We start from the raw sequence: 14,457 nt of genomic DNA, 5'->3' as shown, positions 1-14,457 counted from the left end.
TTTTTGTATTCATTCATTCATTTATGAGTCTGTCCTTCTTGTCTAATTGACTTTGCCAGCATTGCCATGAAGCAAATTGTGTTCCCAAAGCCCTTGTCAGGGAGCAGCATTTCCTGTTCCCCTAGGGTAGTGCCTTTCTTAGCTGGTAGGCTGCCAAGCTCAGCTACTCAGTTTCATGCCATATCAAGAACTGGAGGAGACTTGAGGCTGCCTGATGCTCTCCATGTGTGTGAAACCAGAATTTCCTGACAGACATTTTCCATGTATGGTATGTGTTGTCCCCATAGGTTGGATATGTCCAAATAGGTTGTTTACATTCAGTTGGAGTTGGAAGCTTTGTTTCCTGTTTAAAGGAAATCAGGGAAGAAAGATAACCTGGGTTTTGTGAGCTGCTGTGGAGGTAAGACTGCATTTATGGACACAGGGATTACTCAGCACCGAATGCTTGCACCAGGCGTCGAATTGGCAGGAGAGCTGGGGAGAAGACTCTCTTTTTTCTGCTTTGAGAAAAGATACAAGTGGTTGCTGACTCTATTAGGGGAAGAGCCTGTAGGAAAGTAGAACAGGCTTTGGGGAGACAGCTGGCCCTCCAACATGTCTGTTTTTTCCAACTCTGTTCTCTTTGTCTCTGGTTTTCCTCCCAGAGGGTTTGAAGTCACTTAGGTCTTTTTTTGAAGCAGGAAGGAAAAAGGACTCTTCCCAAGCTCTGGCTCCCACTTCTCCCTTCACAAAGGCATACTGTGTTGAGTAATCAATCTCTCCGTGGGATTTTGAAACCTGCATCGCTCAGACAAATGGGTCATCCAACCATTGTTTGAAGACCTCCAGGAAGGAAGAAACCTACTGTCTCCTGTGGCAGCCCTTTCTGCTTGTGAATAACTCTTAACTATTAAGATGTTATTCTTGTAAACAAGCCTAAATCTGCCTCTCTGCACCTTCTGTCCATTACTATTGGTTGCTCCCTCTAAAACTGAGCAGAATAAGTCCAATTCTTGTTCTGTAGTATTGATTCTTCAAATATTTGAAGTATAGTTTTCAAGTCTCTTTAAGCCTTTCTTTATCCTTACATGGGGAGGGGAGAAAGAAAAACCAATAATAGTGCCCTCAGCAACTTACTTTTTTTTTCCCCCTGAGGCTGGGGTTAAGTGACTTGCCCAGGGTCACACGGCTAGGAGGTGTTAAGTGTCTGAGGTCACATTTGAACTCCAGTCTTCCTGAATTCAGGGCTGGTGCTCTATCCACTGCGCCACCTAGCTGCCCCTGCAACTTACGTTTTAATGGGGGAGACTACATCTGCCTTAAAAAGTATATTTGATACCTTCACATGGGCCTTCTTCTCATTGAGGGTGGGGGAGAGAGGGAGATAATCTGGAATTCAAAGTTTTAAAAACAAATGTAAAAAAAAAAAAGTTGTACCTGTAACTGGAAAAATTTTACATATATATACATAGATATAAATATATATGCATATATACACATGTATGTGTATATCTATTTTTAAAAAGCATATGCAAGGTACACTTAGAATATGTGGAAGACTTATTTAGAGGGGAAGATTTCAGCTACTGGGGATACTGGGAAAAAACCTTCTGGCATTTGAGTAGGTTGAAGGGAGCCAAGCACTTCAAGAGAGGTAAGGAGGAAGAGGATGTTCCAAGCATGGGGATAGCTAGCGTATGGGCCATTTGGATAGGCAATGTAGTGTTTGTGTGAGGAATAGTAATTATGTAGGAGAAGAATGTGTAAAGAAAGAAAAGGGGCCATGATTTGAAGAGTTTTAAATACTTTTTAAATTAAAAAAAATTGATTATGGCTTTTTATTTTCAAAATACATACAAAGATAGTTTTCAACATTTACCCTTGCAAAACCTTGTGTTCCAGATTTTCCTCTCTCCTTTTTCCCACCCCCTCCTCTAGACTGCAAATAATCCAATAAATGTTAAATATGTACAATTCTTTTATACATTTTTACACAATTATGCTGCATAAGAAAAATCATACCAAAATGGAAAAAATGAGAAAAAAAGCAAGTAAATAACAACAAAAAGGGTGGAAATATTATGTTGTGATCCACATTCAGTGCCCATAGTTCTCTGGATGTAGATGGCTCCATCCCAAGTCTATTGGAATTGTCCTGAATCACCCATTGTTGAAAAGAGCCTCACCCATCAGAATAGACCATCATATAATCTTGTTGAAGTGTATAGTGATCTCCTGGTTTTGTTCATTTCACTCAGCATCAGTTCATGTAAGTCTCTCCAGGCCTCTCTGTATTCATCCTGCTGATCGCTTCTTATAGAACAATAATATTCCATAACATTCATCAAACCATAACATTCATATGCCCAACTGATGGGCATCTGCTCCGTTTCCAGTTCCTTGCTTATTTGTAGATCCTCGAGGGAATAGGAGGCCACTGGGGCTGGAATAGGGGCTTGACGAGGACTAGATTTGTGTTTTCGGAAAATCATTGGTGGCTTTGAGGAAGATGGATTGATGTTTGTAGCTCTGCCTTTAGGGTCTAATCTAGATCTGGCTACTGGACCCAGATGGCTCTGGAGGAGAAAGTGGGAGTACTTTGCATAACCCTTCCTCACTTCAGTCCAGTTCACTTGCATGTCTTGTCAGCATGTCCCTGGTGTCATAGCCCTGTTCAAGAGGCCTTGGCTAAACTGCGTATTCTCTGACCCGGTGTTATTGCCTCCCCAAAGACACAGCGAGGGATAGAATTTGGGACTGGGAGTCAGGAAGGTTTTACTGGTATGTCACTGACATGATGGCTACTTAACTGTTCTAAAAGAAAACAAACAGAAACTGAAGGATGAGAAGTATAGTCCATTTAATTCATTTTATTGGCCTGCTTCTTCTGTACGAGTGTTACTTCATTACAAAGATTCTTGGGCTTTGGGCCCAGGATCACTCTTTTCAGTAAGAACCGTACACAGCCTTTTATTTTTTTTCCTATTAAGACCAGGAATTTTCAACTACATGTTTCTTAGGTGATAAAACAAGAAAGTAGCTGATCATAAGAAGATAAATGTGTGTGTGTGTGTGTGTGTGTGTGTGTGTGTGTGTGTGTGTGTGTGTAGTTTGTTTTTATTTTTTCTTTGTTTACATTTCTGGGGTTAGGAACGTTTCTGCCTTACGGAGAAACATTTTGTCTGCTCCAAGCATTATGATTTTATATTAGATGTGTGTCTTGCAAAAACATTCAGAATCACAAAGTGGAACCCATACCTGACCAGTAATTTAACCAGCACTTATTAAGTATCCATTTTATGTAGGGTCCTGGGGACATCAAGGAAAAAACATCATAGAGTCTGTGACCTCAAGGAATTTCCTTTCTATCAGGGGAGTACAACCTATATGCAGAGAAGCAATTATAAACTTTATAAAAAGCCAATTCAAAATAATTTCTGGAAGGAAAGGGTAACTAATAAATGAAAGTCTTCTTATGGGGGGGAGTATAATACCTAGCTCAGAAGGAAGCTAGAGATTCAAAAGCAGAGGTGGATAGGGATGATCTTTGCATTTATAAAACTTTGGAACATAGTAGGGACTTGGTAAATAGGTGGGGTTTTTTTTGAAATTTTTATTTTTACTTTCTGACCTATGATTTCATGCCAATACTGATGCTGATCAGAGCAAATCATCAGAAATTAAGAGACTTGGAATGTTGCTTGGGATGCTAAGTAGTTTGTGAAGGTGACATAGCTAGAAGCAATACTTGAAGCTAAGGCTTTCAGATTCCAAGGCCTATTCATTGCATCAAGCTGAAATGGAATTATAAGATTGAAATCTTGGGGAGTGAATACTCGTTTTGATCCCTTAGGGCAGGGATTTTTAATCTTGCTTTTTTTTTTTAACTTTATGAATTATATTTTTCTTTCAATTACTTGTAAAAATAATTTCAAACTTTTTTTTTGAGGCAGTCAGGTTAAGTGACTTGACCAGTGTTGCACCGCTAGTTGTGTCTGAGGCCATATTTGAACTCAGATACTCCTGACTCGAGGGTTGTTGCTCTATCCACTATATCACTTATCTGTTCCTTAACATTCCTTTTAAAAAAAATTTTTGTGTTCCAACTTCCCTTTTTCCCTCCATGAGATGTTATGTAATTTGACATAATTATACATCATGCATATGATTAAAAAATATTTCAACATAATTGGTTTCCTTTTGTAATCCTTTATTTTATATATATTTAAAAACATTCAGAAAAGAGGTCTCTATTTTGTACCATATTGCCAGATGTCCAAAACACAAAAAAGTTGAGAATATTGTAGGGGTTGTGAATTTTGTTTGCTGTCTTTTACAATCTTAAGAAGAGCAACTGTTAATTATAGGCTCCTTTATCACTAGAGACAAAATAGATTTAAGCAGTCTTGTACAGTACTTTGTTCCTAAATGACAGCTAAAGAAATTGGATTATTGAAACAGCAGATAAAATATATAGAAATTCAGTGAGGAGGAAAAGGCAGTTGAGATGAGGGTGAAAAATTCCATCCCTTCAAGTAGATACTTGCTTTACAGCACATTGTTTTTGCATTTCAGCTTTTCGAGGTCCCCACTAGCAGTTGTGGCTATTTTCACCCCATCCAGTCAGTTCTTCAGAAGTGATTTCACTCTATTGGCAGGAGGTGCTAATTGCATGCAGCATGATACAAGCTAAAATCAGATGAAACAAATTTTTTATTGTAAACTTAACCAATAACCAAAACAGATACTTACAGAATGAGTACAGTCTCTCAAAGAACTTTAACTTTCAGCAAAGTAGAAAGAAATATATTAATGAACAACTAATTTTTTTATTTTTTAAATTTTTTCTTCCTGAGGCTGGGGTTAAGTGACTTGCCCAGGGTCACGCAGCTAAGAAGTGTTAAGTGTCTGAGATCACATTTGAACTTGGTCCTCCTAAATTCAAGGCTGGTGCTCTATCCACTGCGCTACCTAGTTGCCCCCGACTAATTTTTTTAAAAAAAGGCTTTTATTCTATGTCCCCTTGCAGATCTGTGTGAAATTCCATCCTGCTATGTTTATTTTCTTTTAGAAACAGTTCTTTAAAAGGTAGAATTCTTACCTTAATAATATCAATATCATAGATCTCTTATGGCTTAAAAGAACTAAGCCTTTTAATGTAGGTACTCAAATAAGAAGGCAGGCAGGCAGGCTGGCTGCCCAGAGAATAGGCTCCCAAGAGACATATTCTTGCATGAGTTCCTGAGGCTCTCCTTGTCACTGTCCTGTGACAAAGAGAACTTGGTCATTTACTTGATTTGAATTCTATTCTTCCTGACCTTGTTCATTTTACATTGTTGCATAAACTTTGCTTCACTTTTCCTTGTTGTAATAGATTCATTGTTGAAGAAGCTTTACCAAGGTCAGGGAAGAGAAATCATTGTTTATTGTGCAAAAGTGTAGACTGTTTTACTTGGCTCATCAAGTAGTTTTCATTGGGAATGACTAGATTCTACCTGGGGGAAGAGAAGGGAAGGGAAGAAACATTTATTAAGTTCCAGCTATGTGCCAGGAACCATGCTAAGTGCTTTTACAAATATTACTCTGTTTGATTCAGCTTGATTGCACCCTGTGTAGAGCATTGGAACAAGCCTCAGGAGTATCTGAGCTCAATTCCAACCTCAGAAATTTATTAGCAATGTGATCCTGGGCAAGTCACTTAAACTTTGCTTCAGTTTGCTCAGTTATAAAATAGGGCTAATAATAGCCTTAGCTCCCTAAGATTGTTGTGAGGATCAAATGAGGTAAATGAAACTTGCCCTTTTAAAAAAGCTTTTATAACTTCTGTTTTTTTCAAAATGGGTCTTTCTTTGTTCTTCCCCCTCTTTCTTTCCTCCCTTCTTCCTTTCCTTTCCTCCTATCCTCCTCCCTCCTTCTCTTTCTCTCCTTTCCTTCCTTCTTTTTTCCCTCCCTTCCTTTCTTCCTTCCTTCCTTCCTTCCTTCCTTCCTTCCTTCCTTCCTTCCTTCCTTCCTTCCTTCCTTCCTTCCTTCCTTCCTTCCTTCCTTCCTTCCTTCCTTCCTTCCTTCCTTCCTTTTTCTTCTGATAAAAATTTGAAATTGATGGTATAACCTATATACTATTCTGACTGATGGACTTTCACTCCCAAGTAAATCCAGCATTTATTCCAAAGGAATTTTATACTCTTGATTTCCCCACTTAATTGTTTCATGCCTCCTCTTTCCTAGAATTCTTTTAGGACATAATGGGAAAAGGGAACAAAAGGTTTGAGGAAAAGAGACCCATATTGCCAAGACTGAGGAAGAATAGTGGGATGCTTAATTTTTGTTCCTTTCCATTTTTGACCCCTTATTATCCAGCATGAGAAATAATGATATGGAGACAATACCATGCTTGCCCATTATTTCTGTACTTTGTGGTCTGGCCAAGTCCCACTACTTGGAATTCATTTTTCTACCCACTAGACTGTACATGTCTGACTAAAGAAAATGTTTCTTTTGGGAGTTTTTTCGTCTTGTCTATTTTACATTGAACTGAACATATCACTTTTCTTTCTCCAGGGCACCAATGCCTCTGCTCTGGAAAAAGACATTGGTCCAGAGCAGTTTCCAATCAATGAACACTACTTTGGATTGGTCAATGTAAGTATTGTTCTTATTAAATGTTCTGGTCTAATCTTCTATGTGGAATCCACGATTTTGTTTTCACTGATTGAGTTGCAATAATTCCATTGTAGTGATTAGCAAGTGGCAAGTCAGAGGTATAAGAAGGACAACTTCAATCTATTAATTTAAGACAATTTTAGATGCTTTAAAATAGACATTAGCTACTGTATCTGGGCTCATGTTTCTGGAGTGGTACTTATAAAATCCCCTCCACCTACAAAGCTTCCCAAATCGTATGGATAAAATCTTAGGGTAATACTGAATTCTTCACAAATATTTATTAAATACTACATTTTATATGAAGTACAGGAGAAAGAAAGATTAAATAAAACTTATTTCTCTTTCTAGATTGTAAGATTACTGAGGGTTAAGACACAGAGAGAAATAAATATGAAACCTGATAGAAAAAGATAATTCTATAAAGCAAATACAACCAAATTATTATGCAAAATACAAGGAAACAAGTACCATTTCCAGGTCTGGGGAGATAGAGGGATAATTAGGTCAGACTTTATGGAGAAAGTGACATTTGATCTGGAATTTCCTAACCTAAATGGAATGAACATAGAAAGCATCCCAGCTCTTGCTGGGGTAAGCTAGACTCGATATTCTATGCAAACTCCTGGTCCCATTTCACTCTTGTTGTAGTAATATCCTCTTTGAACTGCCCCAGAACAAAACCTTGTGCATAACAAGATCTACCAGGCTCTGGTTTCCTGACCAGCTGGCTATAGCCAAGCGATCAAGTAATATAAGCCATCGCCCCTACAGTTTCCCTTCCTGATCTGCCTCTCTGGGTGCAGGACTTAACAGAGCATAACCACTCTCTCAGAAACACCTGACTCTCCTGTATATGGCTCTGGAAGTGCTCTCTGACAGTGTGGTTGTAGGCTTATGTAGAATTTCCAGTGAACCCAGAAGCCCCCTGAATGCAGCCCCTTTCCCCGTGTGTGACAAAGTGTGTGGCTTCCACCTTGGGCCTTTCTTATAATAGTCATAGGGAAAGGCTTGTGAGGAGAGAAGGAAGATTATAGAAGTGGAAGTGATGCTTGTGGGTTGGAACAGAAGCATAAAAGGGAGTGAAATATGAACATTTTATTTAAATGTAATGTCTTGGACCTTGGGCACCAGTCCTTGGCTTAAATCGGTCTGTGAAAGCCATTACTGAAGTTGGTGGGAGTTTTTGCCTTAATGAAGAAAAATATCTTATTGGTATGTGGGGAGGGATGAAAATGTAGGTCATTGAATGAAGGAAGAAAAAAATTATGGAAATTGATGCTTATTTTCTTTCCCCATAGACTTGTTAATTTTTCCGTATTCACAGCTAATGTGATATATCACAGCTCTGTCTAGTTTCTTAAAAGAAGTCATTTCCTCCCCCCCCCCTCTCTCTCTCCATTTCTCTCTTCCTACCTCCTCCTCCCTCTCCCTTTTCTTCTTCTTTTATGCCTTCTCTTTTGGCTCCTTTCCTTTCTCTCTCTTCCTCCATCTTTTCTACTTTTTCCTCCATCTCCTTTTTTTATGTATACATATTATCAAACCTGGCAGGACCATTCAAATACAGAGAAGAGAAGTATATTCCAGAAACCTTATCCATCGAAGCCCTTTCTCCCTAGCACTGTCTGTTGAATAAGGGCCAAATTTCAGTGGAATAATAACCCTCTAATATTATAAGGGTCCCGTCTTTTAGTGATAGAGGGATTTTCTTCATTTCATGAAGTTTCCTATACCAATGAAATCACAGATCTGGTCAAAAACAACAGTGGCAACAACAAAGAATCTCTAAGCCCAATAATTGTACTACTTCCTTTACAGGGTTGATCTGAGGATCGAATGAGAAAATCCATATAAAGTACTTGGTAAACCATAAAGGCTGGTTGGCCTAGAGTGAGCTCAAATTCAGCAGGCAGAGACTTCAGCTGTGAGACAAGAGCATTTGAATGGTCTTTCTGGGCTCTGATAATGTCTGCTGTGACATTGTACCAAAGCTAGATTCTCCATTCCCTCCTTCAATTAGTTTACTTGTAAAGATAAATGTTAGAGAAGCATTTGTTTAAATGATTCTTCTTTTTTGTGTCCTATTTTATTTTTATGTACTGTGTTATGATGGTGGCTAGGGATCTCAAAAGCTCAAAGTCACCTGGATGTCTCCATATCTCCAAGAGCCTCTGCCCCTCACAAGTGAGTGGTGTTCAGCTTCTGCTGAAATGTCTCCTTTGAGGGAGAACCGTGAGCACCCCTTTTGTGGAAAAGGCTGTAACATTTAGAAATTTCTCCCTATCAGCAGTTGAACTCTACCTTCTCTATAACTCCCATTCATTGATCTTAGTCTCACCCTCTGGGATTTTAAAGATTGTCTAATGCCCCTTCCATATGGCAGCCTTTGAGATATTTGAAAACAACTATCTTGCCCTCTTCTTTCTCCCCCCTCCCAAGTTTTATCTACTCCAGGTTAAATGTCTCTGGTTTCTTCAACGTTTCCTTATCTGATATGGTTTCGAATTAATTATCCTCATTACCCTTCTCTTTACCATGCACCTGTTGGTAATTTTTCTTTAGATGTGGCCTGGCCATAGCAGAGATTGCTATTGAGATGCTTTGTTCCTAGTATCTATCCTGCTATGTATGCAGCCAAAGACAGCCTTGCCATTTTTAGTCCATCATTTCATACTTATTGTATGTTGTTGGCAGTTGACCAAAATCCTTACATCGTTTTCATGAGAAAAAGGTCTTTCCTTCCTGTAATGTCCTAAACATAAGTATAGGATTTATCAGATTTGAATCTGTCATTTTTATTTGTTAGATTTGGCTCATCATCCCAGCCAATAAGATTGAACCATTTTTCCCTTCAGGGAATAATGCTAATTGTCACTTTAGAATATTATGTCAGGCCAGTTCTAATGATCTCGTGATGAAGAGAGCCATCTACATCCAGAGAGAGAACTGTGGGAACTGAGTATGGATCACAACAGAGCATTTTCACTCTTTTTGTTGTTTGCTTGCATTTTGTTTCCTTTCTCATTTTTTTTTTCTTTTTTGATTTGATTTTTCTTGTGCAGCAAGATAATTGCATAAATATATATGCCTATATTGGCTTTAACATATTTTTTACCATGTTTAATGTATATTGGATTATTTACCATCTAGGGGAGAGGGTAGGAGGAAGGGGGGGAAATTGGAACACTACATTTTACTAGGATCAATAGTGAAAAATTATCCTTGCACATATTTTGAAAATAAAAGGTTTAAATTAAAAAGAATATTGTATCTGTGGGAGAATACTAAGGGATTTAGCATGTAATTTGCAGTACTGAAAGGAAAGATCCAAAGACCATCACTGGGAATATTTGTATTTTTCATCTATTTATATTGATCCATACTGACTTGACACACAAAAAGATTGTACTTTCTGCTAAAATGAGCAGACTGTATACAAATGTCATACTTGGTTGGTGATTGAGTATTAAGGTCCCCATAGGCAAAGGTTTTCTAGAATTCAGGTCCCTATGGAAAATGATTCATGACATTCTGCTTTTCCTTTGGCAGTTTGGGAACACATGCTATTGTAACTCTGTCCTTCAAGCATTGTACTTCTGTCGGCCATTTCGAGAAAATGTATTGGCGTACAAGGCCCAGCAAAAAAAGAAGGAAAATCTGTTGACTTGCCTGGCAGACCTTTTTCATAGTATTGCTACTCAGAAGAAAAAAGTTGGCGTGATTCCACCAAAGAAGTTCATTTCAAGGTTAAGAAAGGAGAACGGTGAGTATAAAGGAACGCCTTATTTAAAGCATGACTGGTCTTGCCGGCTTTTCCATAAAGTGAGAAAAAGTTAATAACAGGATGGAGTAGATCAAATTCCTTCAATCTCAAGGTTTATTTTCAAGGTCTGTCATTTTCTTGATGGTAGCATTCCTTCTACCAGTGGAGACTGCAATTCTTATTAGATTAAAACAAAATCAACTTACTCGGTTTTACTTTAGAACTAGTTCCCTCTTCCTCCCCCCCACTAAGTGCATCCCACTGATCATTAGCCTTTGGTTCACCTAGTGATGGATCTGTCTAGCCATAAACAAAGGCCATCATTGGGCCAATATTCAAAGCTTCTCTTAGTTTGATGGACCTTTTTAAAAGTTTGCTTTTCACTGATGGGGCTTTTGAGTAGTGAGTTATAACTTTATATAAAAAAAATTTCAAAATAAACTCTTAATGGAGGAATGGTTCCCATATCAGGGCAAAATTTATCATTTCATTTTAGGGGGGAATATGTTTCTACTTATATTTCAATAAAATGGGTTTTCTTTGTAGCTTATTTTAGACATTTTGAAGGGTTTCTCTGAGAAGGAGTCCATTTGCTTTACCAGGCTGTGAAAATAGGCTGAGCACCTCAGTTTGAGAATGCTCTCAGAAGGATTAGATGTGTTCTGTTTGGTCCCAGGGAGAAGGAACAGGAGCCTTGGGTGTAATATAGAGAGGCAATTTTAGGTTTTGATGAAAATGAGTGCGTAAACAAGCACTTTTTAGTACTTTCTATGTACTCAACATTGAGGATACAAAAAGATAGTTCCTACTTCAAAGCACTTACATTCTCTTGGGAGAAGACAAAAGGAATAAACTGGAAATGTGTGTGAGTAGTTTGGGGGCAGACACAAAGATCTGTGGTTCTGGTGCTTTGTGGAAGATATAAAGCAGTGGTCTTCAAACTTTTAAAATAGGGGCCAGTTCACTGTCCCTCAGATTGTTGGAGGGCTGGACTAGAGTAAAAACAAAAGCTCACACTCTCTGCCCCTCAGCCCATTTGCCATAACCAGGCGGGCCGCATAAACGTCCTCGGCGGGCCGCATCTGGCCTGCGGGCTGTAGTTTGAGAACCCCTGATATAGAGTAAAAATAAAATAATAAATAATAAATAATAAAATCCTGGGTGTGATGAGGTGTTGGTTGACCTGAGCACCCTCCAAGGAAAAGGCATCAGGCAAGTTTGGTACTTCTAATGTGTGTTTCTGAGGTCTGAGGGAGCTTTAGGATGAAGAGGTTTCTTGGGTATGGAAGAGACAGTCCAGAGTGAAACTTGGAGAGGAAAGGAAAAACTTTCACATGGCCCAATCTCCAAGGATTGCCCCTCACTGGTTTTGAAGTGGAGGGTGGGTATAATATCATGGAGATCCTTTTATGGGTATAGGTTAGACTTAGTGGTTGCAGAGAGCTCTCTCTACTCTAAAAATTCTCTGCTTCTTGTCCAGGGACATCCCTTTTCCCCCCAAATAAAGTCTTCTTCTTGTAGAATTATATCTAGAGTTAGGTAAGATAACCCATATATCCTTGTAAATAGAATACCAATTGAAAAAAAAAAAAAACTTTGATGCATTATTTAAACAGAATTGTACTATCTTGTACATTTATATTTTTCCAGGATGTTATTATCTGCACAAATTGTCTCCACTCAGACGTTACAGCAAGTAAATATTATCTCATACTAAGTAATGTTTTAAAAAAAATCCAGTTCTTTTAAATTAGTTTGTCTGGTTCAATTGAATTAGTTTGTCTGGTTCAATTCAATTCACAATCAATATGAAACATTAAATGATGTTTGTTTAGTTGACTTGTTGCTGGTTTCTTGCTGTGGTTTAATTTTTTTTCCTCAAAAAAGAAGATCTAAAACAAACAAAAACAGAAACAAATAAGAGAAGAGTTACATGGGATGGAAAACTATAAATTAACTTTTTTGAGTAAGGTGGTTGTTTGATCTGTATTCAGGAATACCTTGTCCTTTAGTTTAGCAAAAACTCATTAGATGAAATGATTTTAGAGGAAGTGGTAAGACCCTGTGGAACAGCGGCATAAATGGTAAAAATGGACAGTAAGTCAAATGGCAACGTGGGACAGTCTTGTGCTTTACAGTGAAGTGTTCTAGTGATGTTTAGCCTTTTATCACCATCGGATATTCCAAACTGGATGATCTGTAGGCTTTTCAAAAGCAATATGTCCAAAGTAGCACTTATTATCTTTCCACCATCATATCTCTGCCCCTCTCAGACTTCCTTATTTTTTGTTGAAGCCACCATTATTTTTTAAGCCACCCAGATTCATAATCTCGATATTATCCTTAATTCTTCTTTCTCCATAATACTACATAACTAGAATCCATTTCCATGCTTTTTTTTTTTTTTTTTTGCTCAGGCAATTGGATTTGAGTGACTTGCCCAGGGTCACACAGCTAGGAAGTGTTAAGTGTCTGAGACCAATTTGAACTCAGGTCCTGCTGACTTCAGGGCTGGTGCTCTATCCACTGCCCACCTAGCTGCTCCCATCTTTGGCTTTTAAAGCCTTTCCTGGCCGATTCTACTTTCCAACCTCATGCCATTCCTTTCCCCTTCTTCAGAGGTCTAGCTTCTCAGATGACACTCGACTTCCCAATATGGCGTGCCTTCATCACAGAAGGTACTCTGCTCTAAGAGCAAAGCAGAATTGAAATAGCCCAAAAGAAAAAAGACTGAGAGAATCCACCCAATGTTCACATGGACCACTTGTGCCCAACCTTCAGCAGAGCACTCAAGCTCCTATTGATCTGATCAGCCAGTCGCTCACACTAACTTGGCTCCAACATAGTGATATCATTTTGGTCCTCCTCGAGAATCAAGGACAATGACATTTTGGTCTTTCTACTGGTTAGCTGCCCCCATGCTCCCCCATCAGCTCTGATAGAATCTCTTCCTTCAGGACCCAGCTTGAGCACTGCCTTCTACACAGAGCCTTTCCCGATTCCTCCCCTACTTCTCGCTGCCCCCCACTCCCTCTGCTTTTCTTCCTTATCTACAGTGTCATTTATATTTTTCCAGGATGTTTTTATCTGCACAAATTGTCTCCACTTAGACAATATCAGCTTCTTGGATTATTCCATTCTATATTTGTTTCCGCCGAGCACACCAGAGTGCCTGGTACACAAAGTAATTGCCTAATAAAAGTGCGCTGATTGAAACAATGTTGACCACTACTTGAGGAGATGTGTCTGTGATGTAGTCCTGGTTGTGTATACAGCAGGGTCAGCCTTGTATGCGTCATCAGATATACATGCTATATATGACACTTAAATTCAGAGTATAACCACTTGGCTTTGTTTCTTGGAATCTGGTCTCAAAGTTAGGAGCTGATTATATGTTCCTGTCCACCACAAATCGATTGATTTGCAATCTTGCCTCCCCATTGTTTCATTCTTCATTTTTATGACATCCCAATCAAGCACCAATACCATAGTATAAATCTTTTCCCACTTTCCTGCTTATTATTTCCCCAATCCAGCAAGTTCTGTGACTGCTGCAAGCCTTCATCCTTGCCCAAATACTCACCTCCATTTCTTTCCTCACCCTTACCTGACCCACACTGTGCATTGTGCATGGCACATAGCACTTAATTACTAGGTGGCTGTTAATTTTCAAGAAATTTGGAAAGATTTGAATGAATGGATAACTGCAAGAGGAAGCAAGCAGATATGACAGAGTGTGTAATGAACCCCAAGACTGAGATGCTTTAGAGTTCTGATTTTAGCAGAGACTTGATGGAAGCCGGAAAGAGCAAGAGATAAGGAGAGGGGGAAGTCAGGCACTCTGGATGGCCGGTGAAATTGCCTCAAGTCAGGAGATGGAGGGTCTTGTTTGAAGAACAAGGGAGCCCGTGTACTAGATTGGAGCATGTGTAGATAAAGTTAGTTATAAGAAGACTGGGGTGTGGGGTCGGGGGTGATATGGAAGGCTTTGAAAGCCAGAGGATTTTATATTTGATTCTGGAGGCAAATGGGACCGGCTGGAGGTTATTGAAAAG

At 38.9% G+C, this 14,457-nt stretch overlaps 1 protein-coding gene across 2 annotated transcripts in view; it reads left to right on the top strand.

The window, feature by feature from the left end:
• Positions 1-14,457, top strand: part of USP46 (ubiquitin specific peptidase 46) — a 58,101-nt gene that overhangs the window by 17,909 nt on the left and 25,735 nt on the right. For both annotated transcript variants that reach the window (XM_074275408.1, XM_074275409.1), the window contains exons 2-3: positions 6,538-6,618; positions 10,189-10,402. In XM_074275408.1, coding sequence (XP_074131509.1) covers positions 6,538-6,618; positions 10,189-10,402 — 295 coding nt within the window. The remainder of the gene's footprint in view (positions 1-6,537; positions 6,619-10,188; positions 10,403-14,457) is intronic.

This window comes from Sminthopsis crassicaudata, chromosome 6, assembly GCF_048593235.1.
Source record: "Sminthopsis crassicaudata isolate SCR6 chromosome 6, ASM4859323v1, whole genome shotgun sequence".
Lineage (NCBI taxonomy): Eukaryota > Metazoa > Chordata > Mammalia > Dasyuromorphia > Dasyuridae > Sminthopsis > Sminthopsis crassicaudata.
Note: the sequence above shows the minus strand (reverse complement) of the source record. Positions and strands in the feature narration are given on the sequence as shown.